Here is a 27,905-nt window from a genome sequence, read left to right on the forward strand (position 1 = left end):
TTATCCACATTATACTTCATCTGCCATGCATTTGCCCACTCACCTAAACTATCCAAGTCACTCTGCAGCCTCATAGCATCCTCCTCGCAGCTCACACTTCCACCCAACTTAGTGTCATCCGCAAATTTGGAGATACTACATTTAATCCCCTTGTCTAAATCATTAATGTACAATGTAAACAGCTGGGGCCCCAGCACAGAACCTTGCGGTACCCCACTAGTCACTGCCTGCCATTCTGAAAAGTACCCATTTACTGCTACTCTTTGCTTCCTGTCTGCCAACCAGTTCTCAATCCACGTCAGCACACTACCCCCAATCCCATGTGCTTTAACTTTGCACATTAATCTCTTGTGTGGAACCTTGTCGAAAGTCTTCTGAAAGTCTAAATACACGACATCAACTGGTTCTCACTTGACCACTCTACTGGAAACATCCTCAAAAAATTCCAGAAGATTTGTCAAGCATGATTTCCCTTTCACAAATCCATGCTGACTTGGACCTATCAAATGCGCTGTTATGACATCCTTAATAATTGATTCCATCATTTTACCCACTACCGATGTCAGGCTGAGCGGTCTATAATTCCCTGTTTTCCCTCTCCCTCCTTTTTTAAAAAGTAGGGTTACATTGGCTATCCTCCACTCCATAGGAACTGATCCAGAGTCTATGGAATGTTGGAAAATGACTGTCAATGCATCCGTTATTTCCAAGGCCACCTCCTTAAGTACTCTGGGATGCAGTCCATCAGGCCCTGGGGATTTATCGGCCTTCAATCCTATCAATTTTCCCAACACAATTTCCCGACTAATAAGGATTTCCCTCAGTTCCTCCTTCTTACTAGACCCTCTGACCCTTTTTATATCCGGAAGGTTGTTTGTGTCCTCCTTAGTGAATACCGAACCAAAGTACTTGTTCAATTGGTCTGCCATTTCTTTGTTCCCCATTATGACTTCCCCTGATTCTGAATGCAGAGGACCTACGTTTGTCTTCACTAACCTTTTTCTCTTTACATATCTATAGAAGCTTTTGCAGTTCGTCTTAATGTTCCCTGCAAGCTTCCTCTCGTACTCTGCCCTAATCAAACCCTTTGTCCTCCTCTGCTGAGTTCTAAATTTCTCCCAGTTCCCGGGTTCACTGCTATTTCTGGCTAATTTGTATGCCACTTCCTTGGCTTTAATACTATCCCTGATTTCCCTTGATAGCCACGGTTGAGCCACCTTCCCTTTTTTATCTTTATGCCAGACAGAGATGTGCAATTGTTATAGTTCATCCATGCGGTCTCTAAATGTCTGCCATTGCCCATCCACCGTCAACCCCTTAAGTAACATTCGCCAATCTATCCTAGCCAATTCACACCTCATACCTTCAAAGCTGCCCTTCTTTAAGTTCTGGACCATGGTTTCTGAATTAACTGTTTCATTCTCCATCCTAATGTAGAATTCCACCATTTTATGGTCACTCTTTCCGAAGGGGCCTCGCACAACGAGATTGCTAATTAATCCTCTCTCATTACACAACACCCAGTCTAAGATGGCCTCCCCCCTAGTTGGTTCCTCAACATATTGGTCTAGAAAACCATCCCTTATGCACTCCAGGAAATCCTCCTCCACCGTATTGCTTCCAGTTTGGTTAGCCCAATCTATATGCATATTAAAGTCACCCATGATAACTGCTGCACCTTTATTGCATGCACCCCTAATTTCCTGTTTGATGCTCTCCCCAACATCACTACTACTGTTTGGAGGTCTGTACACAACTCCCACTAACGTTTTTTGCCCTTTGGTGTTCTGCAGCCCTACCCATATAGATTCCACATCATCTCAGCTAATGTCCTTCCTAACTATTGCATTAATCTCCTCTTTAACCAGCAATGCTACCCCACCTCCTTTTCCTTTTATTCTATCCTTCCTGAATGTTGAATACCCATGGATATGGATGTTGAGTTCCCAGCCCTGATCATCCTGGAGCCACGTCTCTGTAATCCCAATCACATCATATCATAACATCTATTTGCACAGTTAATTCATCCATCTTATTATGGATATTCCTTGCATTAAGACACAAAGCCTTCAGGCTTGTTTTTTTAACACCCTTTGTCCTTTTAGAATTATGATATAGTGTGGCCCTTTTTGTTTCTTGCCTTTGCTTACTCGGCCTTCCACTGTTGCTTTTTACCTTTCTACCATCTGTTTCTGACTCCATATTACTTCGCCCTATCTCGCTGCATACGTTCCCATCCCCCTGCCATATTAGTTTAAACACTCCCGAACTGCATTAGCAAATGTTTCCCCTAGGACATCAGTTCCAGTCCTGCCCATGTGCAGACCATCCCTTTTGTACAGGTCCCACTTCACCCAGAACTGGTTCCAATGTCCCAGGAATTTGAATCCCTCCCTCTTGCACCACTGCTCAAGCTACGTATTTATTCTAACTATCCTGCTCCCTCTATTCTGATTAGCACGTGGCACTGGTAGCAATCCAGAGATTACTACCTTTGAAGTCCTACTTTTTAATTTAACTCCTAGCTCCCTAAATTCAGCTTGTAGGACCTCTTCCCGCTTCTTACCTATATCGTTGGTACCTACATGTACCACGACAACTGGCTGTTCACCCTCCCTCTCCAGAATGATCTGCAGCCGCTCCGAGACATCCTTGACCCTTGCACCAGGGAGGCAACATACCATCCTGGAGTCTCGGTTGCGGCCGCAGAAACTCCTATCTATTCCCCTTACAATAAAGTCCCCTATCGCTATAGCTCTCCCACTCTTTTTCCCACCTTTCTGTGCAGCAGAGCCACCCACGATGCCATGAACCTGGCTGCTGGTGACTTCCCGTGGTAAGTCATCTCCCCCAACAGTATCCAAAACGGTATATCTGTTTTGGAGGGAGATGACTGCAGGGGACTCCCGCACTACCTTCCTGCTCTTGCTGGAATGAGCTCAAAGCAAAGATTGAAGGCTGATTGCTGAATGCACGTCAGCTGAAATTGGGTAACTCTCTGGCAATAGTGTCCCTGCAGCGCCTTACTGAGGACACGAGCACCTCATTTAACACCCTCTGCACTCCTGGGGCAAAAATGCCCAATTTCCTACAATTTTGCAAACCATTTCGCCGGACACTAACTTTTCTAAATTTCGCCCCCTTTGTATCTGTCTTCACAGTAGAGGACACAAAAAACATTCCGGAAATAATGGGGAACCAAGGATCTGAAGAGAATGAGGAACTGAAAGAAATCACTATAAGCAAAGATATAGTACTGGATAAATTAATGGCACTAAGTGGCGACAAATCCCATGGACCTGACAACCTGCATCCTAGGATTTTAAAAGTGGTAGCTGCAGACATCGTCGACGAGGTTCAACACAGCCTGCAGTACGCCAGCGCAGCCTTCCGCCGCCTGAGGAAGAGAGTGTTCGAAGATCAGGTCGTCAAATCTAGCACCAAGCTTATGGTCTACAGGGCTGTAGTGATACCCGCCCTCCTGTATGGCTCAGAGACGTCGACCATATACAGTAGACACCTCAAATCGCTGGAGAAATACCACCAACGACGCCTTCATAAGATCCTGCAAATCCCCTAGGAGGATAGATGCACCAACGTTAGTGTTATCGATCAGGCCAACATCCCCAGCATCAAAGCACTGACTGCACTCGACCAGCTCTGTTGGGCGGGCCACATTGTCCGCATGCCGGACACAAGACCCCCAAAACAAGCACTCTACCCGGAACTCCTGCATGCCAAGCGAGCCCCAGGTGGGCAGAGGAAATGTTTCAAGAACACCTTCAAAGCCTCCTTGATAAAGTGCAACATCCCCACTGATACCTGGGAGTCCCTGGCCAAAGACCGCCCTAAGTGGAGGAAGAGCATCAGGGAGGGTTAGAGCACCTCGAGTCTCGTCATCGAGAGCATGCAGAAAACAAGCGCGGGTAGCGGAAGGAGCATGTGGCAAACCAGACTTCCCACCCACCCTTTCCTCCATCGACTGTCTGTCCCATATGCGACAGAGACTGTAATTCCAGAATTGGACTGGAATTAGAGTGGAAGCAAATCTTCCTCGATTTCAAGAGACTGCCTATGATGATGGTATTAATCTTCCAAAATTCCCTAGATTCTAGAACAGTCCCGAAGGAATGGAAGGTAACAAACATAACCCTGCTATTTAAGAAAGGAGGAAGAACAAAAACAAGGAACAATAGGCCAGTTAGTCGAACATCAGTGATAGGCAAAATGCTAGATTCTATTTCGAGGGAAATGGTAACAGGGCATTTAAAAATCATAGTATGATTAGGCAGAGTCAGCATGGTTTTATGAAAGGGAAATCGTGTTTGACAAATCTGTTAGAGTTTTACATATGAACATGAAAAATAGGAACAGGAATAGGCCATCTGGCCCCTCCGCCATTCAATAAGATTATGGCTGATCTGATCTTGGCATCAACTTCACTTCCCCACCCTCTCCCCATAACCCTTGACTCTCTTATTGATCAAAAATCTGTCTCTCTCTACCTTAAATATATTCAATGACCCAGCCTCCACAGGGGTAGGGAATTCCAAAGATTCATGACCATCTGAGAGAATAAATTCTTCCTCATTTCCATTTTAAAAGGGCGACCCCTTATTCTGAAACTTTGCCCCCTAGTTTTAGATTCCCTCACAAGGGGAAACATCCTCTCTGCATCTGTGCTGTCCAGCCCCCTTTGAAGTTTTTTGAAGATGTAACTAGTAGGATGGATAAGGGAGAACCAGTGGATGTAGTGTATTTGGATTTTCAAAAAACATTCGATAAGGTGCCACACAAGAGGTTATTACGCAAAATTAGGACTCATGGTATTGGGGGTAATATATTAGTATGGATTGAGGATTGGTTAATGGACAGAAAACAGAAAGTATGAATAAACAAGACTTTTTCAGGTTGGCAGGCTGTAACTAGCGGGGTACCGCAAGGATCAGTGGCCTCAGCTATTTACAATCTATATTAATGACTTAGATGAAGGTACTGAGTGTAACATATTCAAGTTTGATGATGATTCCAGGTTAGGTGGGAAAGTAAGCTGTGAGGAGGACACAAAGAGGCTGCAGAGAGATGTAGACAGGTTGACTGAGTGGGCAGGATCATGGCAAATGGAATACAATGTGGGGAAATGTGAAGTTATCCACTTTGGTAGGAAAAACAAAAAAGCTGAATTTTTTTGGATGGTGAGAGACTGGGAAATGTCAGCACTCAGAAGGACCTGGGTGTCCTTGTACATGAATCAGAGAAAGTTAACATACAGGTACAGCAAGCAATTATGAAAGCAAATGGTATGCTAGCTTTTGTTATAAAGGGATTAGAGTGTAAGAGTAAAGAAGTCTACAGTTATACAGGGCATTGGTGAGGCCACACCTGGAGTATTGTGTACAGTTCTGCTCTCCTTACCTAAGGAAAGACATACTTGCCTTAGAGGGAATGCAGCGAAGGTTTAGTAGACTGGTTCCTGGGATGAGGGAATTGCCCTATGAGGAGAGATTGAGTAGACTAGGCCTATATTTCTTAGAGTTTAGAAGAATGAGAGGTGATTTAATTGAAACATGCAAAATTCTTAAGGGGCCTGACAGGGGTAATGCTGAGAAAATGTTTCCCTTGGCTGGGGAATCTCGAACACGAGGTCGCAGTCACAGAATAAGGGGTTGGCCATTTAGGACTGAGATGAGGAAAAATTTCTTCACTCAAAGTGAATCTTTGTAATTCTCTACCCCAGAGAGCAGTGGATGCTCAGTCATGGAGTATATTCAAGACAGAGGTCGATACATTTTTGAGAACAAAGGGAATTGAGGGATATGGGGATAGTTTGGGAAGGTGAAGTTGAGGTAGAAGATCAGCCATGATCTTGATGAATGGTGGGACAGGCTCATAGGGCGAAATGTCCTACTCCAGCTCCTATTTCTTATGTTAATTTGCTGATACTGTATTCAGTAGCAACAGAAAGAAACTCTCTGGACAAAGCTGATAGAAAGGGATAATTTTTTGAGTCGTCTTACCAGCCAGCAGCTCATATCAGAGAATTTGCGAAGACAGACATTTCATACTGATAAATACCATCACCTTAATTTACTATAAACGTGTTTATGGTGCTTCCCTTGGTGGCAGTTTACAATGTGTTTTTTCTAGAATTGATCCTAATGCTTTTCAGTACTTCACCAGTAGGAAGCTGTTATTGAGCTGGCCAACTTGTACTGGGTCATTGAATGGTTTTGCATCTAGTTTCACCAAGTCTGATGATGTCACATCTTGCAGGGTGTTTTGAATAGTCTTGATGATTACATACAAACATATGCAATTAACAGGCAGGAAAAGACCAGCTGGTCCATCAAGCTTGCTCCACACCATGATGGCTGCAACATCATGACTAAACAGAGAAAAAAAAACAGGACAATAAGGGAAAAAATATTCTGGCAAATTCCTTTCCGACCTCCTGAGGTGATCGAAACCAGTCCAAGAAATCATATGGACTGAGCGTTATCTATTAAGACACTTATCTTCTATATGATGCAAAGATGATACAGAGAGTGACCATATTCAGAGAGCAACCTTCTTTTATAATCATGTTATTTCTTGCATGGATGGAGAAAGCATATATCAAATACCCCTTTAGATATTATTTAGATGACAATATATTTTGTTTCATGATATTGTGCTCGAGTGTATGTAGGTAGATCAGAAAAAGTCCCAGCCCTTAGCCTCTGAAATCTCTGCCCCAAATATGTTTCTAAATCCTAAGCATTTTCAAGAAGGCAGCCAAGGATTTACAGTCTCCCAGTTCTGCACATTCTGTTTTATGTCAACATGTCCTGCAGGCACAGAGTAGTGTTGGGATGTTGGAAGTGCCTGTCCTTCAGCCCATGTGTAAGTTAATGGAAATGCATCATGTTGTAAAGCTGTTAGAAGGATTTGTTGCATGAAGTGTTCTTAAGATCTTAATGTGCCTAGAGTTTCAGTGATAAGTTACAGCCAATATTTGTGACCTGCTGTCGTCTGGTAATGCAGGGTAAGCATTCAAAATGTTTACCTTGTAGTCTGAGTGATTTGAACGTGGCAGCACTTGATATGTAACAGAGTGCAAGGGAGTAGTTTATGGTATTCATACTTTGCCATCTTTAGCCTTACCTTAGCTAAAAACCTCTTCCTGATTTAGCACCACATGTAAATGCAATCTCTAATAATCTATTACAGATTGCATTGGCATGTTGTGACGCCTCTTGCCTGGCTCTTTTATGTGGAATGATAAACAACACCTGAGCTGTTGCATCCAGAAACATGGGTAGGGCTGCTCTACAATTTCAAGGAATTTCTTTTGAAAACACTGCTGTCTTTTCAATAGCTGCAGCAGCTCCTCATAACCCACTCCCAAACCTACGAGCTCCCAGCAACTTTCAGATTGCACAACGGGAGCTCGTGCTCAATGTCTAATTGGGGTTGTCGTCAAAAGATTCACCATGGTTGGCCGCAATGTACTATTTAACCACATTCCATAGTTTGCATAAAATCTATACCACGATGAATACATGTGCATTTCCAGCAGGTAGCAATTGGGACCATGAACGAATCTGACCAATTTTGTCCTTCCCAACCAGGAGGTGCTTAGTGCAATTGTAAAAGCCCCGCTGCTGCTTCGGTTGAGATCAGATTACAGCATAGACCGGACATCAAAGCTCGAGTCTTTATGGCTCAGCCACTTGCTGGATAAATTCACAGAGCCACTGGGGGAGTTCTTGTTTTTTTTTAAATAAATGCTTTTGCCTCATTTGATTTTTCTGCACTTCAGTATGTTTACATGCACAGAGTACATTCCATTCTCATACTAGTGTATTTGAACTGAGAATCAACATTTGGAAAAACATTTAGGGTACCTTTTCGCAGTGAGGTTTTATTATGTCTAGTGAAGGGGGAGTCATTGAACGACATCCATGCTACAGATAAACACTTTAATATGCAACAGATGCCGAAATGCAGTTGCATATCCTTGGAAAAATTGACCTGTATAAATATATGAACAAGAAAATAAGGAGAGCGAGTGAGACTTAATGACAATTGATTTCTTTCTTATTTTTTTCAAAATATCTTAACAATTTAATTGTTTCCATATTTTTCTAAGTGCTATCTCTGATATACACAGGTGAAACACTGAAAAAATTCAAGCATTAAAGCAGGGCTATGTGAATATTCATTGTGGTGAAGATACAACTGTTTCAGATGAAATATCCTGTAGATGTAAACTCACTTGGGGTGACATTGCACGGACTGATATTAACTTAAAGAAAGTGTTATTTTGTTCATATTAAAGTCCTCTGTTCACAGTTTTAACAAAGACATTAGGACTGATTGAGACTTGGTTTGCCCAGTAAGAACAGGGTGGCAGCAATCCTAAAGTTGGAGTGCTGCACATATTACCCTGTGCCCGTTCCGATTCCCTCTGCTGCCATTTTGTCCAGTGCCTTCACAAAAGTGGCTCAGGTGTGCTCCTGAAGCAGACGAGAGCTTTATTAAAGTATGCAAATTTGGGTCCTACGACTACATAGGGCCCTGATTGTAATTTTGAGGTATAAATGGTTGGAGTGTGCACAGTACAGAGTCCATCCATTTTTATGGGGTGGTGAACGAGCTAACCGGAGGTCATAAAGGGACTGTTGGAGCCTGCTCACAAAACAGCCCTGGATACATTTAATCTTTATTTTTTCAGTGACACCAGGATGAGCAGCTGTGCTGTTGTCAGCTCATCCAAGGTGCCCCCCGCCCCCAGGATTTGCTCCCGTCTCCAGAGTCTGGCTGTTGGCCAGTTCAGTGTGGAAAGCAGATGATTTTCTGCCCTCCCAGAACTGGAAAGTTGCAGTGGGGTGCCCACGGCTCACTGGCAGAATGTAAAGGAGGCCTGAGTCTCCCGCTGGCAAGACGGGTGGGCAGCAGGTGTGCTTTTTTCACCTTCCACTCATTCTCCGCCGGTAGTTAAAATCAGCCCTAAAAATAAATAGGTTAATGCTTTCATTACAACAGCAGACATTGGAATTTGTCATAAACGTGTTAACATGTTTCAGTCCTAATATTACTCAGTGGAATGTCACCACAATTAATTCTGAGTGTATTCCATGCCTATTTGCAAGGATATTAAAAATAAATTGTATTGTCTACAGAAACCATTGCAAGAGCCTGAGAAAGTTCAACACTCAAAAATGTGACCAGTTATGTAAAAGCAAAGGAATATTACAGAATTCATACTTAGGCGAATATTCTTTGCTGTGTTTATTGCCATCATTAAATGGTCAAGTTCTTTTACTGCAAAAGCATAATCTCATAAATCAATTAGGGTTTTTTTCATCTGCCCAATTTATTGAAATATCTTTCAGTATTCTGTCGGCCCTGAACAAACCTGGAGATATATTGAAAGCCTTTGTGATTAGTTGTTGGCCTAGAAACTGTAAACTGCTGCATCAAGGACAATAAGCAAGAGGGCCACGCTAAATTGGTCCCCTTGCATCAGCAGGATGCGGCCGGCATAGGGAGTCATGAAGAAGGTGACGATCAGCCGGCGGGAACGCCAGCACCAGAGATGTGGTGAATTTTGGAGAAGGTGATCGGGAGAGGGGTGAGCGGTGGCCAGGATCGGCCCGCAGTTTTAATGTGGAGCACTCCTGTTCCTTCTGGTTCCACGTCTCAAGCGAGGGAAAAATTTGCCATATAACTTTTTGGCAGCCTCCAGTGGTCCTTTTAAAGATCATTGCTTTGGTTGCTGTGCTTCTGATAAAACTAACCTTAGTATGCACCATGCTTGTTGCAGTCCGGCGTGAACCAATTTCGAGAAGGGCCTGAAATAAGTGTTAGGCCCGGGATGACTACAAAGTGCTCTAACTAGTATGGCGTATACCCAGTGCGGAATGAGCTTCACCGCACACCATATTAGAACTTTAAGTGCCCATTTTTCTCCTGGAAAATGGGCACTGCGCAATCCAATTTCTAGGCTACTGTGTCAAATCAGTTGAATAGTTGGTTTTAATGATATTGTGCCGTATACATCTAATCAGATATATTTTATATATTGAGATACTGTATAGAGCTATTCCACATGGTGTCTCAGGCATAAAATCAAATGCTTACTAAGTTAGATCTGGTTAGAGCCTTACCAGTTGGATAGAACTCATGTTGGTTTTCTCTAATGATGTGTTCAGTTAAACATCATAATCAGGCTGGCCTCAGATGCCACAAGGCCATAGTTATCACACACTCCCTTCTATTGGCTCCTGCATGTGTTTGGCTCTCTACTCGGAACTTCTTCATGGCAAACAAGCCAAAGGTGGGCAGCGAAAACGTTACAAGGACACCCTCAAAGTCTCCCTGATAAAATGCATCCCCACTGACACCTGGGAGTCCCTGGCCAAAGACCGCCCTAAGTGGAGGAAGTGCATCCGGGAGGGTGCTGGCTCCTCGAGTCTCGTCGCTGAGAGCATGCAGAAATCAAGCACAGGCAGTGGAAGGAGCGTGCAGCAAACCAGTCCCACCCACCTCTTCCCTCAACGACTATCTGTCCCACCTGTGACAGAGACTGTGGTTCATGTATTAGACTGTACAGCCACCTAAGACTCATGTTAAGAGTGGAAGCAAGTCTTCCTCAATTCCGAGGGACTGCCTATGATGATAATGATGTTTGGCTATGCACAGTTCCATTCAAATGTTCCTACAACAGTCCCTTCATCTCAGCTTTGGTCTTCCATGGTCCATTTTAGTGTGCGTGTTGAAGTGTCTTTCATGTTAAATAGGTTACTGTATGTATTAAAATAATGCCAATTAGAAAATCTAGGCTAGAGTTTCCTCCAATTGCCTTATTGGGAGGAATGCCCTTCAGTGGCATAGAAAAGAGAAATCTATCAGAATATCTCACTGCTAAATTTAGTCAACTATTCATGTTAACATTTTTGATATTGTCACATTTATTTTTAAAACTTAGAACTTGCAGGGCTATAGGGAAAGAGTAGAATTAATTGAATAGATCTTTCAAAGAGCTGACACTGGATCGATGGGCCAAATGGCCAACTTCTATGCTATATGATTCTATGAACTTTACAGATCTCACTTTCTGACATTGAATATCTATCTCCTGTTCCACTGCTTTTTGTGGTAACTCAATGTTAGGATATCTCTGTTAAGATATCTCTGTACTGATGGCTATGATCTAAGAACATAAGAAATAGGAGTAGGAGTAGGTTACTTGGCCCCTCGAGCCTGCTCTGCGATTCAATAAGATCATGGCTGATCTTCAACCTCAACTCCACTTTGCTGCACTATCCCCATATACCTTGATTTCCTTAATATCCCAAAATCTATCGATCTCTGTCTTGACTATAATTAAAGACTGAGCATCCACAGCTCTCTGGGCTAAGAATTCCACAGATTCACCACCCTCTGACTGAAGAAATTTCTCCTCATCTCAGTCCTAAATGGCTGACCCCTTATTCTGAGATGATAACCACTGGTTCTAGACTCCCCAGCCAGAGGAAACAACCTCCCTGCATCTACCCTTTCAAGCCCTGTAAGAATTTTGTATGTTTCAATGAGATCACCTCTCATTCTTCCCAACTCGAGAGAATATAGGCCTAGTCTACTCACTCTCTCCTCATAGGATAATCCCCCATCCCAGGAATCAGTCTGATGAACCTTTCTTGCACTCCTTCTAAGGCAAGTATATCCTTCTTTAGGTAAGGAGACCAAAACTGTACACAATACTCTACATGCGGTCTCATCAGGGCCCTATATAATTGCAGTAAGACATCTTTACTCTTATACTTAAATTCTCTTGTAATAAAGGCTAACATGCCATTTGCTTTCTTAATTGCTTGCTGTACCTGCATGTTAACTTTCAGTGATTTGTATACAAGGAGATCCAGGTCCCACAATGAAACTTCATTGGAACATTTCCATTTCTTTTGAAAAATGGCTGTCCATAATGACTGCAATATGACATCTGAATGATGGAAACTTAGATTAAAGGCAAATAAACAGGACCAAATTGTGTAATCATTGATTGTGGTGGGGCATGAGATATGATCTCAGTAATTCAGGTCATATATTTGAATTATGTATCAGTAGAAATTATTATAATATAGTCATATAACAGATTATTTTGGCAGCAAAGATCCTTCCTTTTTTTATTCAAATGGATGGCATTGTGCTGTGTGATATTAGTGAGGAATGTCTTTATTATTCGTTCCTGAGATGTGGGCGTCGCTGGCAAGGCCAGCATTTATTGTCCATCCCTAATTGCCTTTGAGAAGATGGTGGTGAGCCGCCTTCTTGAACCGCTGCAGTCCCTGTGGTAAAGATACTCCCATAGTGCTGTTAAGGAGGGTGTTCCAGGATTGTGACTCAGCAACGATGAAGGAACGGCGGTATATTTCCAAGTAATGATGATGTGTGACTTGGAGAGGAACTTGCAGGTTATGGTGTTCCCATCAGCGTCTCCTGCCCTTGTACTTCTTGGTGGTAGAGGTCGCGGGTTTGGGAGGTGCTGTCGAAGAAGCCTTGCCGAGTTGCTGTAGTGCATTTTATAGATGGTACACACTGCAGCCACGGTTTACCGGTGGTGGATGGGGTGCCAATCAAGTGGGCTGCTTTGTCCTGGATGGTGTCGAGCTTCTTGAGTGTTGTTGGAGCTACACTCATCCAGGCAAGTGGAGAGTATTCCATCACACCACTAACTTGTGCCTTGTAGATGGTGGAAAGGCTTTGGGGAGTTGGGAGGTAAGACACTCGCTGCAGAAAAGCCAGTCTCTGACCTGCTCTTGTAGCCACAGTATTTATGTAGCTGGTTCAGGTAAATTTATGGTCAATGATGACCTCCCAGGATGTTGATGGTGGGGGACTCAGCGATGGCAATGCCATTGACTGTCATGGGGAGGTGGTTAGATCTTGTTGGCGATAATCATTGCTTGGCACTTGTGTGACACGAATGTTACTTGTCACTTATCAGCCCATGCCTGAATGTCATCCATGTCTTGCTGCATGTGGGCACGGACTGCTTCATTATCTGAGGAGTTGCGAATGGAACTGAACACTGTCAATCATTTGACCTTGTGATGGAGGGAAGATCATTGATGAAGCTTGATGGTTATGGCAGAGTGAGGGATATGCCGGGCCATGAGGTTACTGATTGTGGTGGAATATAATTCGGCTGCTGTTGATGGCCCACAGCACCTCATGGATGACCGGTTTTGAGCTAGATCTGGTCTGAATCTATCTCATTTAGCATGGTGGTAATTCCACACAACACGATGGAGGGTGTCTTCAATGTGAAGTTAGAACTTCATCTCCAGAAGGTTACTGCTACCAATGCTGTCATGTACAGAGCCATCTGCGATAGGTAGATTGGTGAAGACAAGGTCAAGTTGATTTTTCTCTCATAAGAACATAAGAAATAGGAGCAGGAGTAGGCCATATGGCTCCTCGAGCCTGCTCCGCCATTTAATACGATCATGGCTGATCCAATCATGGACTCAGGTCCATTTCCCTGCCTGCTCTCCATAACTCCTTATTCCCTTACCGTTTAAGAAACTGTCTATTTCTGTCTTAGATTTACTCAATGTTCCAGCTTCCATAGCTCTCTGAGGGAACAAATTCCACAGATCCACAGCCCTCTGAAAGAAGACATTTCTCCTCATCTCAGTTTTAAATGGGTGGCCCCTTATTCTAAGATTATGGCCTCTAGTTCTAGTCTCCCCCATCAGTGGAAACAGCCTCTCTGCATCCAACTTGTCAAGCCCCCTTATAATCTTATACGTTTCGATAAGATCACCTCTCATTCTTCTGAATTCCAATGAGTAGAGGCCCAACCTACTCAATCTTTCCTCATAAGTCAATCCCCTCATCTCTGGAATCAACCTTGTGAACCTTCACTGAACTGCCTCCAAAACAAGTATATCCTTTCGTAAATATGGAAACCAAAACTGTGCGCAGTATTCCAGGTGTGGCCTCACCAATACCTTGTACAACTGTAGCAAGACTTCCCTGCTTTTATACTCCATCCCCTTTGCAATAAAGACCAAGATTCCATTGGCCTTCCTGATCACTTGCTGTACCTGCATACTAACCTTTTGTGTTTCATACACAAGTACCGCCAGGTCCCGCTGTACTGCAGCACTTTGCAATTTTTCGTGTTGGTTCTTTCATCATCTGCGGCATATAATGGTGCGCACTGTTCCCCTCATCACTATTGTAACAGTAAATTCTGGCCCATTAATTTGAGCTCCCATCTGCAATGGTTCAGAGTTAAGATCCCTGGCATAATTTGAAGAAGATTAGGAAGTTCTTCTGGTGTTCTGCCCAACCCAACATTCCTCCCTCAGTTCACATTCCCAAGAGAACAAATTAACTGATTATTCATATCATTATCATTTGTGGAATCTTACAAAGTACAAATTGCTGCTACATTTGCCTATATAACAGTCAAATAATGTAATGAAATGTTTCAAAGTAATTCATTATATGTGAAGCAGTTTGAAACATTTCTGAGGGACATATTAACAAGCTGTATAAATGCAAATTTACAGCATAGAAATATGCCAATCAGCTCAACAGACCTATGCTGGTGTTTATGCTCCACATGATGAAGTAGGGGTAGGGAATTCTGACTTGTTAATTTATAATACAAGCTGGCACAGTGCAAAATCTCACCCCCAGACTCTGACAGAAATAAATGATGTCAGCATCTGTGGCGAGAGGAAGGTAGGGTTAACATGTCCGGTCGATGACCTTTCAACAGAACTGTTGTGATGTAATATCATGGACCTGAAACATTAACCCTACCTTCATCTCTCTACAGATGCTGTCTGTCCTGCTGAGTGTTTCCAGAATTTTTATTATACTGGTCTGCACAAGTATTGATTTTCTGCAATTGCAGATTAATCAAACGGAAAAGTTAATAGATTGTCAGGAAGAAATGAAACCATTCCATTCAGCTCTAATAATCTGAGGCTGTACACAGTACATATTTTTTGGCACTGTATCTGTGAGGTTAAATGGTATGAGGTTTGAATTCTGTAACTGTCTGACATGAATGTAGTCAAGAGAAATATCTGAGGGCCAATTGTCCTGACCTTTGACCCCACAGATCATTTTGTTCCCCAGATGCAAAGGTCAGGAAAAAAGAATGCAGACCCAGACTACCAGAACCAACTCATTTTACTCTGCCCCAGAAATTCTGGAGCTTTCCAGGTAGGTGGGTGGGTGGGGGGGTGGGGGTGAGTACAGCTTGGCCTGTACTAACGGAGCTATGATAAAGTGGCAGGAGAGGTGTGTTCCTGACAACAACAACAACTTGTATTTATATAGCACCTTTAACATAGTAAAATGGCCCAAGGTGCTTCACAGGAGTATCACAAGAGCAAAAAAATGACTTTGACACCGAGCCAGATAAGAAGAAATTACGGCAGATGACCAAAAGCTTGGTCAAAGAGGTAGGTTTTAAAGAGTGTCTTAAAGGATGAACTAGAGGTAGAGAGGCTCATTTCCTTTCTCAGACAATTGCTGGATGCTCTATCCAAGGGTACCCAGAAAAGATGCCACTGTGGCCTACCACTGCACAGTTGCCAACCAGAATGTCTGACATGAATGTAGTCAAGAGAAATATCATGGATCATGGGGCAGGCCAGAGATTTAAAGGTCGCCCTCCTCATAACATTCTTAAATCTTCCAGGAATTTGATGTTCAATCAGAACCTTCCACCTACCAGTCTCCAGCAGCAGCCAGAAGGTCCCAATGCTTGAGCCTGAAGGCATCTGAGAGGCTTTCATCTCTGCCTCACTGTATTGCCCTCCTGCTGGTGCTAGTCCTTGCTGGGAAATAGGCCTGTGCTAGGGATATACCCTGGCCATATAAATGGCTTGAGACAATAAATTGTGGCAGTCCTGGAGTTCGATAGGAATATTGCACTTGGTGTGCACTGATGCTAGTATAGAACTAGGTTTGGGGAGGCCGGTTGCGGGAGCAGCAGGAATCTCTGCCCGCCGCTTTTAATTCCATTTGCTCTGAGATTCTTTCAAAGAAATTTGGAGTCATATTTTAGCTGTATTGCGAAAAGAAGTCAGTCAGGCTAAGGCCATCAGACAGCTCTGAGATAGCACATATATAGTGAATGTGTTTTATGGGTCATCTTTCTTTTGAGGGTTAAAAGAAGAGCAACACCTTTGTTGTTTTGACATAGAAAGAAAGACTTGCATTTATATAGTGCCTTTCACTACCACTGGATGTCTCAAAGCGCTTTACAGCCAATGAAGTACTTTTGGAGTGCGATCACTGTTGTAATGGGAGGAAAATAGTACAGCTATTTCACAGGACTGTAACTACATGGTTTGTAATGATTAGTGTTCAATTAGCTGCTTAATATTCAATAAATGTGTCAGTTGGTTTGTAACCTGATCCATGATCTGGTAGAGTGTATCTTCACCCGTGTTCTGAAGATGAGGAATCTGGTAGTGTATATTTTTTCATGTTCTGAAGATAAGGCGGGAGAAATTGGGGTAATTTGCACCTCCCATTAGCGTTCCACTTCCTTTTGTGGCGGTAACCCCAATATATAATGAGAGGCGAAACTTCTGCACCTGGCGCAAGGTTTCGCGCCTTGCGAATGTTTCTGCCCCCAAACTGGGCTCTCCCGAATTTCTATGCCGAAGAATCTGGTAGAGTGTATATTCTTGTGTTCTGAAATAAGGAGGCCGAAATTGATGGCTTTACTGCTGACATTCCTCGAGTTGCACTCAGTGCCAGTTTCGATTTGGTCTGGAGCGGGCAGGAGGGGAGAACCGCTGGGAACCGCCCGCTGACAACAGCGGATGGCCAAGTGGCGCAACTGACCTCCCGCCTACCGAGATACCAGATTGGTGCGGGCGGGAGTCGGCGCCAGAACAGGGGTGGACCGCTGTGAGGAGGCTGGTCGATGAGTATGAGTATGAAGAGCTAAAAAAAAAAGGTTCGTAAACAATTAAAAAAAAATTTCTTCACAGTGACTTACCTTGATAGGGTCCCCTGAAGGCCTTCCGATGTTTTTTTTAAAATGCTTTTTATTTGCAGCTCTTCGACCCTCCGCGGGCCCTACTCCATCCTTGGCGGCACTTGGGGGGCAAGCGCCTTAGCCGCCGAAAATGAGAGCTCCCGCCCGCTGCCACCCAGATTGACGGCGTAAGTTCCTCTTTTGCCGCCGGCCGCCCTTTCAAGGACCTTTTTGATGAAAATCCCGCCCAGAGTACGGTCAGGTATCTCGGCGGCCATCAGCGGTCCTTTGGGTGGCACTTGGGCGGCCCTTGCCCTTTACCAATTTCGGCCCCAAGGAGATCACTTGGCAACACATGATATATATATACATATGGACTACAGTGATAAGATTTCTCAATTTGAGAACCATTGTCATTGTACCCCAGGGTCTCGCTACATTTACCTAGACTTTGGGCAGATAAAGACCAATCTGGTTCATAAAGTATGTAAAATTCGTTTACGGAGTGGCCTGCAACACAGAATCCAAGGAAGTATTTAGCATAAAGCCCCCAAAGCATTACAGCACATATGTGCACAGCACTTGTCACAATTTGTTACATTACATAAGTTTCTTGATTGAATCACCGTCTATTCAGTATTTTGTAATTCACTGGCAGCCATGCGCTATTAACCAATGCCTGTTAAGATGAATCGTCGCAAACTGAAGCTACTCTGTAGTTCATGGATGTCACCACCAGAACTCATCAATGTATCCATGGGAGAACAATGCAGTTTATTGTAATTATATCATTTGACAGCTTTGATTTGCTCCATGAACCAGTATGAGCTGAGTTTTGCACTGTCCTTCACTGGTACAGGTTTAGAGAGTCACAGCTCTAAAGCATCATGTAGAAATGAAACTATGCTCCGTTCTGTTGGTCCGTACGGATACACTCTGACCAGATCCGGTGGAGCTATCAATGCTGACCTTCAATATAAAATTGCTCCTCATAGCCAAGAGTGTTAGTCTATGGAAGGCAGAAGTGGGTAAATATTTTATACATCATAATGTATTCAACCTCAATAGCATTCTTTAAAAAAATAGATCTGTTTTTTCACATTGTGCATTCTTTTATTAAAAATTAGAAGTAAGAACTTAACATTTTCCTAAGAGCATCAAATATTAATCAACATATGTAATAAAGTTGTTGATTGTTATGTATATCTGCATTAATTACCTTTTGAATGAAGTATACATTCCCAACCATAAACCGTAATATTAGTTCAGCTGATGGCACTGGATCAAAAAATGTGATTGACGTATTTCAGTTTGGTTGTGCTCTCTGATGCAATGCTTTCATTTTAGAGAGCTTCCAAAACCTCATTTCTGTGAGATTTACAAAAATGAATTATTGTGCCAGAGTAAACTAAAGAATAATGTTGAACAGTACGGGCTGGGACAGATGGACTTTGCCAGATTATAATGCGAAACAGGCTGGAGCTCAGAATCCATGAGCTGTGCTTAGCTGTGAGTATCCAACCTGCACAAGGCTCTCACTGATGCTCACATGTCTGGTACTACTGCGCACTTGGGACAGTTTAATTTGACTCGAATGAGGCTGATTGAAGTCACACTAACCATATACACTGTATTTACAATCAGCAGTAACTTTCAGTGTAAAATAGCAGTTAATTGTATTTTGTATCAACCCTTAAAAACACTGCTTTTAATGTTTCGGTTAATGATGTGGAATTTCTGTGCATTTGCAGGGTTATGGTTTATTTCTCACCCTGCCCCCCCGCCGCCCCCCCCCCCCCCCCGCCCCACCTCCCACCTCCCCAATTTTCTCCCATACTCTCCCAAAATCACTTACCTATGCTGGATAATCTGCCATAGGTGCCAGCTACTCTTCAGTATTCTGCTCATGTCTGGGCCATGGCTGTGAATGTTGGCAGGCTATTTTAACAAGGGTTGCATCACAACTGTGCCCGATCCTGCCCTTCCCTCCCCCCCCCCCCCCCCCCCGACATCTGTACACGCAGACTTGTAGCAGTAATTCTGTTTTGTGACGAGTGCTTTTCTTTTCTAGAGTTATTGAAGATGATTTGGTCGGAAGTCGGTTTTGGGGAGCTGATGCCACAATGAAGACATACACACATGGAGTACCAGCCGTATTTTTCATAAATTTGTTCTGCTCCCTATTGGCACACACAGTAAATGAAAAATCTGGTGGTGGCATCCACTATATGAATGGGAATTATGATGGTCACCCCATGCTATACTTCAGTAAAGGAGATGTCGAAGATCTGCGGCTCAAGGCGAAAAGTACTCACCAGCACATTACAAACAGGATTCGGGACGCAGTACAGATCATGCTATCAAGCCCAAGGGAGTACCTGCCTCCCTGGGATCCTAAACATTTTAGTGCCCGCTGGAATGAAATCTATGGCAACAATCTGGGAGTACTGGCTATGTTCTGTGTACTGTTTCCTGAAAGAACTGATGCTGTGGCGTTTGCCATGGACTACATGGAGAGGATGGCATCTCAGCCTAGTTGGTAGATTTTTGTCTTGTTTTTCTAAAGCATGTATTTTTGCCTTTTGGGAGCTGCTTAATTGTTATCAGTAAATGCACAAGCGCAAATGTAAAACTCGGTTTTAGTAGCGTTTGATCTGCTATTACAGTGCACTCTCGGAATTTTATTCCTGCAGAGTGGAAAAAAATCAGCATTGTCAAAATGGGGAATCGTTTTGAGTAGACATCAGTTTATGTTTTATTTACATATTTAAAGTTTTCTTTGATAAATCAGATTTACCCATAGGTAATTCGTCAGCTGGGCAGGTAGCCAAATGGATTAGGCCGCATTATATCATTTTTGACTTGGGTAGGGTTGCCAAACCTCCAGGGTTGTTCTGGAGTCTCCAGCAATTAAACATCAATCTCCAGATCAATGCTGCAAGCAAATTGGGAGAAACATCGTAGAGGCATTAAAACATGCATTTTTATTTCATTTACTTTGAACACTTTTCAGTATTAGTTATAAAAATATTTGAGATGAGAAAAAATGTTGTTTGACTGACAAGTCATGAATAAACCAAACGGGTAAGGAAGTGTGGTTCTCTTTCCAGCTGGTGTGGGAAGACTGTGTCAGGAGGAGGGACATGTTGGATGACAAATGGTGGGATGGTTGGAGATGGGAGGTCATGTGATGAAACCTCTAGTAATATGTTCAACCGGAGTTGGATACCAAGATAACTCACTTACTCTTTAAATAGTAACATCTTTTATATCCACTTGAGCAGGCAGACAGGGCCATATTTGAATATTGCATCGGAAAGACAGCACCTCTAACATGTTCTCCCCCAGTATTGCACTGAAATATTATGCTAGGTTATGTTTTAAGGTTCTCATGGGGGCCAAAGTTGCCCCTTCCCTTAAAGCCTGTTACCGCCAAAAATCGGTGGCCACGTTGCGGAGTGCAATAGAAATACAGAAATTTACAGCGCGGAAGGAGGCCATTTCGGCCGATCATGTCCCCGCCGGCCGACAAAGAGCCACAGGGCCCTCGGTCAGCAGCCCTGAAGGTTACATATAAACCAATGAACAATGGCAGAAAGGTAAAGAGCATCCGGCCCAACCAGTCTGCCCCACACAACTGCGACAGCCCCTATACTAAAACATTCTACACTCCACCCCAACCGGAGCCATGTGATCTCCTGGGAGAGAAAAAAACCAGAAAAAAACCCAGGCCAATTGGGGAGAAAAGAAATCTGGGAAAATTCCTCTCCGACCCACCCAGGTGATCGAAACTAGTCCAGGAGATCACCCTGGCCGTATTCGATTCCCTGCAGTACTTACCATTGTATCTGCGCTAGCCAACAACAGGTTATCCAGTTTAATCCCACTTACCAGCTCTAGGTCTGTAAGCCTACAGGTTACGGCACTTTAAGTGCCCATCCAAGCATCTTTTAAATGTGTTGAGGGTTTCTGCATCCACCACCCTTCCAGGCAGTGAGTTCCAGACACCCACAACCCTTTGCCTGAAGAAGCCCCCCCTTAAATCCCCTCTGAACCTTCCACCAACCACCTTAAAACTATGCCCCCAATGGCTGCCGATTTTTCGTGTAATGGCCGCCATTTTGAAAATTCCGCTCCTGCGGTATTCCGGCGGTGTCCCGCTCCCCCTCCCCACTGATGATGACCAGTCCGCTGCTGCCGATCCATCCTTTAGTGCGTCATCAGAGAGCGCACTGCCAATGTTACCCCCCCGATGGCGAAATTCCATTGAAAGATATCTTGCTCCCGCCGCCTGGTGCCAAAAGCAGCTTTTTCTGCCGGTGCAGTGTGTTTGGGTGCTTCTAAAATGGCAATGTCGCTCCCATTAAAGGGGAGGACCTACTGCCGCTGCCATCATGTTTTTTTTTTGTCGGTCGATTACCATGTTGGGCCAACAACTATGCCCCCGGGTTTGGCCGAGCCACCAGCAGGCAGCCTGGCACACCCTCTTGGGTGCCAGGCTGCTGGCCCGGCTGAAACCCTCCCAGATAACCCAGTGGACCGAACCTAAATCGCGCAGGCCCTCCCCTTTAATTGAAGTGGAGAGTCATGGTGATGCGGCGCCATGATGACATCATCAGTGCTACGCTGATCAGTAACAGCGGCGGACACTCTGCCACCCCCCTCCGCCCCAACTTCCGCTCACCGCCGCACATCCGCCCCCATTATGACCGATTTCCGGTCCGCTGAAAAAAACCCAAAGAGCGGAATTTTGCTCAAGAGGACACCGCATCCACTGCGTCGGTAAAACCAACAGAAACACGGTAGATGCGCCCCGTTTCCAGCAGTGGGCAATTTTGGCCCCATGGCCTTCTGGTTCAGAAGAAAGAGTGCTATCACTGGGCCAGGCTGATAGTTTTATTATTCATGGCAGTCATGACTTCAGCATCAATGCAGCAAAGTAAATTATTTCTCTGGATGTGTCAAGACCCACTTGAAGAGAGAAAGGAGAGTTTGGAATACCCCAGTTGCTGGCTGCTGTGTTTTTTTAGCCATTGCTGACTTTTGCCATTTCTCCAAGGTATACTATGGATTGAAAGCAAAGCTAAAAGGCACAGTTTCTGCCTCCAACAAATGTTGATAAGTAAGGTTTTGTCAAGATCGAGCTTTAAATATTTTTTTTTTATGGGAGCAGAATCATGTTTTTATTCAGATTATTTTGGTTGCTATAAATGAGCTATTAATGGACTGGAAAATAAGATAGTAAATGCTACATCTGAAAAACTACCTCAAGTTAAATCATGGCACTAGAATAACAGGGGACGTGATAAGGTTATTGAAAGGTAAATTTAAGAAGTTCTTGTGGAATGGTCATCTGGTTAGGGTAATAGAGGCAAAAACCCTACAGTCATTCAAGAAGCAGTTGAATGCTATGATGGAGGAGTTTTTGACTTGTTCTAAAGATAAGATGGGCCAAATGGGTTTCCTGATCCTTAATCTATTTTGAGAGTATCTACTGCCTCAGTGTTGTATTGTCAGTTTAGTTCAGTTGGCCTGTACCTTGTATTGCAATTACTAATCAGTGTCAAATTATTGTTAGTTTCATGCTGTAAACTAAATGTAAAATTAGGAATTAGGATCACCCCCCCACCCCCACCCCCGTAATGTATGCACCTGTGAGTATGCTCACAGGTTTGTAGAGCTGTTGCATTGTGAGTGGCTTAGCCAGTCACGTGATGTTCACAAGACTCAATACAACCCCAGTCAGTTGGGTCTAGGTCATCCATGATGAGGTGTGCAGTTATGAACTTAGTGGATGAACTGGTGATGCGTAGTGTGATTGTTAAACCTTTGTTAATAAACCAAGTAATTCTTGATAGCAATGTGTTGCTATGAATTCTTAAGCAAAGAACCCATGAAGCAAATACATTACACTCTCCAACTTTTCATTCAGGATCTGTGTAGCTGGCAGAGGTTAGATACTTCCATCTAATCAAGTCTAAGATGAATCTAATTTATATAAATGAAAGAAGATATTCCAACTCACTGCAACAGTCAGTCCTCTCCATTTGTTTCATTGCTTAGTTTAGTGTATCTGAGTTGTAAAGAACAAAAAAAAAGAAAATGTATTAGTGCACATAAAGTCTATAAATACAAAGGATGTAAATGACAATCAGTGTACTTCTTTGAAAGTATCTGAAGTATTTCTGAACAGTTTCTTCATTACAAAAGCAAGTATAATGCAAACACTCTTGTCGAATAGCCAGGGATCTTGTATTGGGACATCAATATTTTCTGTGTAACCTGTATATCCAGTTCAGCACTGCGTCTTTACATTTAAGAATAATGTAGGCGACTGGCATTTGACTGCCAAAGTGGGAGGTGCTGGTTTGCCATGAGTGTTGCCATGCTGTTTTCCCCTCAGTTTGGCAGGTACCATGAGCTGAATTTCAGTTTTAGTGAAGAGAAAAAAGTAAAAGATGTAGAAACATACAAAATAGGTGCAGAAGTAGGCCATTCGGCCCTTCAAGCCTGCACCACCATTCAATATGATCATGGCTGATCATGCAACTTCAGTACCCCATTCCTGCTTTCTCGCCATACCCCTTGATCCCTTTAGCCGTAAGAACCACATCTAACTCCCTTTTGAATATATCTAACAAACTAGCCTCAACAACTTTCTGTGATAGAGAATTCCACAGGTTCACAATTCTCTGAGTGAAGAAGTTTCTCCTCATCTCGGTCCTAAATGGCTTACCCCTTATCCTTAGACTGTGACCCCTGGTTCTGGATTTCCCCACCATCGGGAACATTCTTCCTGCATCTAACCTGTCCAACTCCGTCAGAATTTTATATGTTTCGATGAGATCCCCTCTCATTCTTCTAAATTCCAGTGAATAAGCCTAGTCGATCCAGTCTTTCTTCATATGTCAGTCCTGCCATCCTGGGAATCAGTGTGGTGAACCTTCGCTGCACTCCCTCAATAGCAAGAATGTCCTTCCTCAAGTTAGGAGACCAAAACTGGACACAATATTCAAGGTGTGGCCTCACCAAGGCCCTGTACAACTGCAGTAAGACCTCCCTGCTCCTATACTCACATCCTCTCACCATTTGCCGCCTTCACCGCCTGCTGTACCTGCATGCCAACTTTCAATGACTGATGTACCATGACACCCAGGTCTCGTTGCACCTCCCCTTTTCCTAATCTGTCACCATTCAGATAATATTCTGCCTTTGTGTTTCTGCCACCAAAGTGGATAACCTCGCATTTATCTACAGTATAGTGCATCTGCCATGCATTTGCCCACTCAACTAACCTGTCCAAGTCATCCTGCAGCCTCTTAGCATCCTCCTCATAGCTCACACTGCCACCCAGCTTAGTGTCATCTGCAAACTTGGAGATATTACATTTAATTCCTTCATCTAAATCATTAATGTATATTGTAAATAGCTGGGGTCCTAGCACTGAACCTTGTGGTACCCCACTAGTCACTGCCTGCCATTCTGAAAAGGACCTGTTTATTCTTACTCTTTGCTCCCTGTCTGCCAACCAGTTCTCTATCCACGTCAGTACATTACCCCCAATACCATGTGCTTTAATTTTGCACACTAATCTCTTGTGTGGGACCTTGTCAGAAGCCTTTTGAAAGTCCAAATACACCACATCCACTGGTTCTCCCTTGTCCACTCTACTAGTTACATTCTAAAAAATTCTAGATTTGTCAAGCATGATTTCCCTTTCATAAATCCATGCTCACTGCTTTCCAAATGCTCTGCTATTATATCTTTAATAATTGATTCCAACATTTTCCCCACTACTGATGTCAGGCTAACTGGTCTATAATTCCCTGTTTTCTCTCCCTCCTTTTTAAAAAAGTGGGGTTACATTAGCTACCCTCCAATCCTTAGGAACTGATCCAGAGTCTATAGAATGTTGGAAAATGTCCACCAATGCATCCACTATTTCTAGAGCCACTTCCTTAAGTACTCTGGGATGCAGACTATCAGGCTCTGGGGAATTATCGGCCTTCAATCCCATCAATTTCCCTAACGCAATTTCCTGAATAATAAGGATTTCCTTCAGTTCCTCCTTCTCACTAGACCCTCAGTCCCCTAGTATTTTCAGAAGGTTATTTGTGTCTTCCTTCGTGAAGACAGAATCAAAGTATTTGTTCATTTGATCTGCCATTTCTTTGTTCCCCATTATAAATTCACCTGCTCCTGACTGCAAGGGACCTACATTTGTCTTCACTAATCTTTTTATCTTCACATATCTATAGAAGCTTTTGCATTCAGTTTTTATGTTCCCTGCAAGCTAACTCTCATACTCTATTTTCCCCCTTCTAATTAAACCCTTGTCCTCCTCCGCTGAATTCTAAATTTCTCCCAGTCCTCAGGTTTGATGCTTTTTCTGGCCAATTTATATGCCTCTTCCTTGGTTTTAACACTATCCCCAATTTCCCTTGTTAGCCACAGTTGAGCCACCTTCCCCGTTTTATTTTTACGCCAGACAGGGATGTACAAGAGTTGAAGTTCATCCATGTGATCTTTAAATGTCTGACATTGCCTATCCACCGTCAACCTTTTTAAGTATCATTCGCCAGTCTATCCTAGCCAATTCACGTCTCATACCATCGAAGTTACCTTTCTTTAACTTCAGGATACTAGTCTCTGAATTAACTGTATCACTCTCCATTTAATGAAGAATTCTACCATATTATGGTCATTCTTCCCCAAGGGGCCTCGCACAACAAGATTGCTAATTAATCCTCTCTCATTACACAACACCCAGTCTAGGATGGCCAGCTCTCTAGTTGGTTCCTCGACATATTGGTCTAGAAAACCATCCCTTAGACACTCCAGGAAATCCTCCTTCACCGTATCGCTACCAGTTTGGTTAGCCCAATCTGTATGTAGATTAAAGTCACCTGTGATAACTGCTGTACCTTTATTGCACGCATCCCAAATTTCCTGTTTGATGCTGTCCCCAACCTCACTATGGTTTGGTGGTCTGTACACAACTCCCACTAGCGTTTTCTGCCCTTTGGTGTTCCGCAGCTCTACCCATACAGACCTGTCCTGATCTGGCACATGAGCTTTTTCCTCACATGAAGGGAGAAGAGGGCAACATAAAATCGTTACATTTTGAGACAGCTATATGAGTTCTTCCCTCCTTTCAGGAAATATTTCTCTTCCCCACGCTATTAACTGGTGAGAAATTGCCAAGTTTAGTCTTAATAATGAACAGCAGAGTGAAGCTGTGGCCTAAATGTTCATATAAAGGAACTAAATGTAATCAATATTTTACTTCAATGAACTTAGAAACTGAGCTTATCACAAAAATGCATCCATATGACTCCCATATTTCTTGTTTTACTTCCTAATCTGCGCTGTAGGTGCACCTTTGGATGCCCCTAATAACTCAACTAATGAAGGCAGTGAGTTAGTGACTGAACCATATAGACTAGAAAAGTGCCAGGTTTGATCAATATCTTTCAGTATGGGTGCTACAGCTGGCCTCAGCACTCCTGGGTGGGGGTGGAATGGCCAAGATTCTGGGTCCTGATTTCTAACAGGATTGCTATATAGCAGAGTGTACATGTATGGATATTGAGCCAGCTTGAGCATGACTGTAATGTCCCATGTAGTCAAATAGTTGATAGCTTTCATTGTGCAGACTCATCTATGAAGAGGGGGCCAAGCCTTGCGCAACAGTGACGCAGTGAAGTGTCAACACCGTCAAGGGTGAGAGGGCGAGGGGGGGGAGGGCGCGGAGGATTGGAAGTAAAGCAATGTTCAGTAAATGACCTGCTTATATTATTTAAAATGTGCAGCTTCTTCATGAAAAAAATGGTTGACAACATTGTTCTTCATTATTTCCAAGTTCAAGAACATAAATTGGATCATCGCATGTTTTGTTCATGATGTCTTTTGACAAAAACAATGTACAGCTCGTCTCCAGCCCCCAACCAGAAAAAATGCACTTTTTCCGGGAAGACAGTGCCTTTCAAAATTTATTTGAACCTTTTTTTAAACAATGCAAGAAAAGAGCTAATTAGAATATAGAAAATTGAATTGTATGTTAAGACAAGCCTTGTGTTTTCCAGACACTGTGATAGCAGAATAAATTTGATCCATCTGTAAGACAAAGCAGATATTAATGGCATTTTTCATGTAATTCAGAGCCAATACTTTGTTCACCAATGTAAAAGCAGATTGAATTCCTTCTAGAATGTCTGAAGGTTTTATTGGTGTTTATCTTTAGTAAAATCAATGAAACACTCCGTCTAAGTTAACTCTAACATTACACTGGTGCAATTCAGCAGATATTGCTAAAGGAGACGGAAACTGTGGCCATGATTCTGCAAACCACCAACTTGAGTGCCGCATGAGTGTTGCCTCCCTGGTGCCAGGGTAAAGGACATCACTGAGTGAGTGCAGAACATTTTGAGGGGGAGAAGGGCAACAGCCAGACAACCTGGTCCATGTGACAGGAAGGAAAAGGATTGACTCGCTGCAGTCAGTGTTTCAGGATCTAGGGAGGGAGTTAAAAAGCTAGATCTCAAAGGTAGTAATCTCTGGATTAATCCCAGTACCATGCACTAGTGAGTATAGGAATAGTAGGATAAAATAGATTAACACGTGCCTGCAGAAATGGTGTAAGATGGAAGGCTTCAGATTTCTGGGGCATTGGGACCAGTTCTGCGGGACTCATAGAGGGACCTGTTCAAGATTTCATGGGTTGCACCTCAACAGAGTTGGGACCAATGTCCTCACTGGAAGGTTAACTAGTATTGTGGGTGAGGGTTTCAACTAATTTGGCAGGGCGGTAGGCACCAGGATGAAACATTAGAGAGAGAAACAAGGTTCACTGAGGACTGAGAGAGGCATATAGCACTATAGTAATGAATTGGAGGGATCA

The 27,905-nt window shown here is 43.3% G+C and overlaps 1 protein-coding gene across 1 annotated transcript in view; it reads left to right on the forward strand.

Moving 5' to 3' along the window:
- The window catches only part of dse (dermatan sulfate epimerase), a 112,818-nt gene that overhangs the window by 21,864 nt on the left and 63,049 nt on the right, over window positions 1-27,905 (forward strand). The window contains exon 2 of the mRNA XM_070885336.1: window positions 19,077-19,544. Within this exon, the coding sequence (XP_070741437.1) occupies window positions 19,129-19,544 (416 nt within the window). The 5' untranslated portion in view covers window positions 19,077-19,128. The remainder of the gene's footprint in view (window positions 1-19,076; window positions 19,545-27,905) is intronic.

Source organism: Pristiophorus japonicus, chromosome 7, assembly GCF_044704955.1.
Source record: "Pristiophorus japonicus isolate sPriJap1 chromosome 7, sPriJap1.hap1, whole genome shotgun sequence".
NCBI classification, from domain to species: Eukaryota; Metazoa; Chordata; class Chondrichthyes; family Pristiophoridae; genus Pristiophorus; species Pristiophorus japonicus.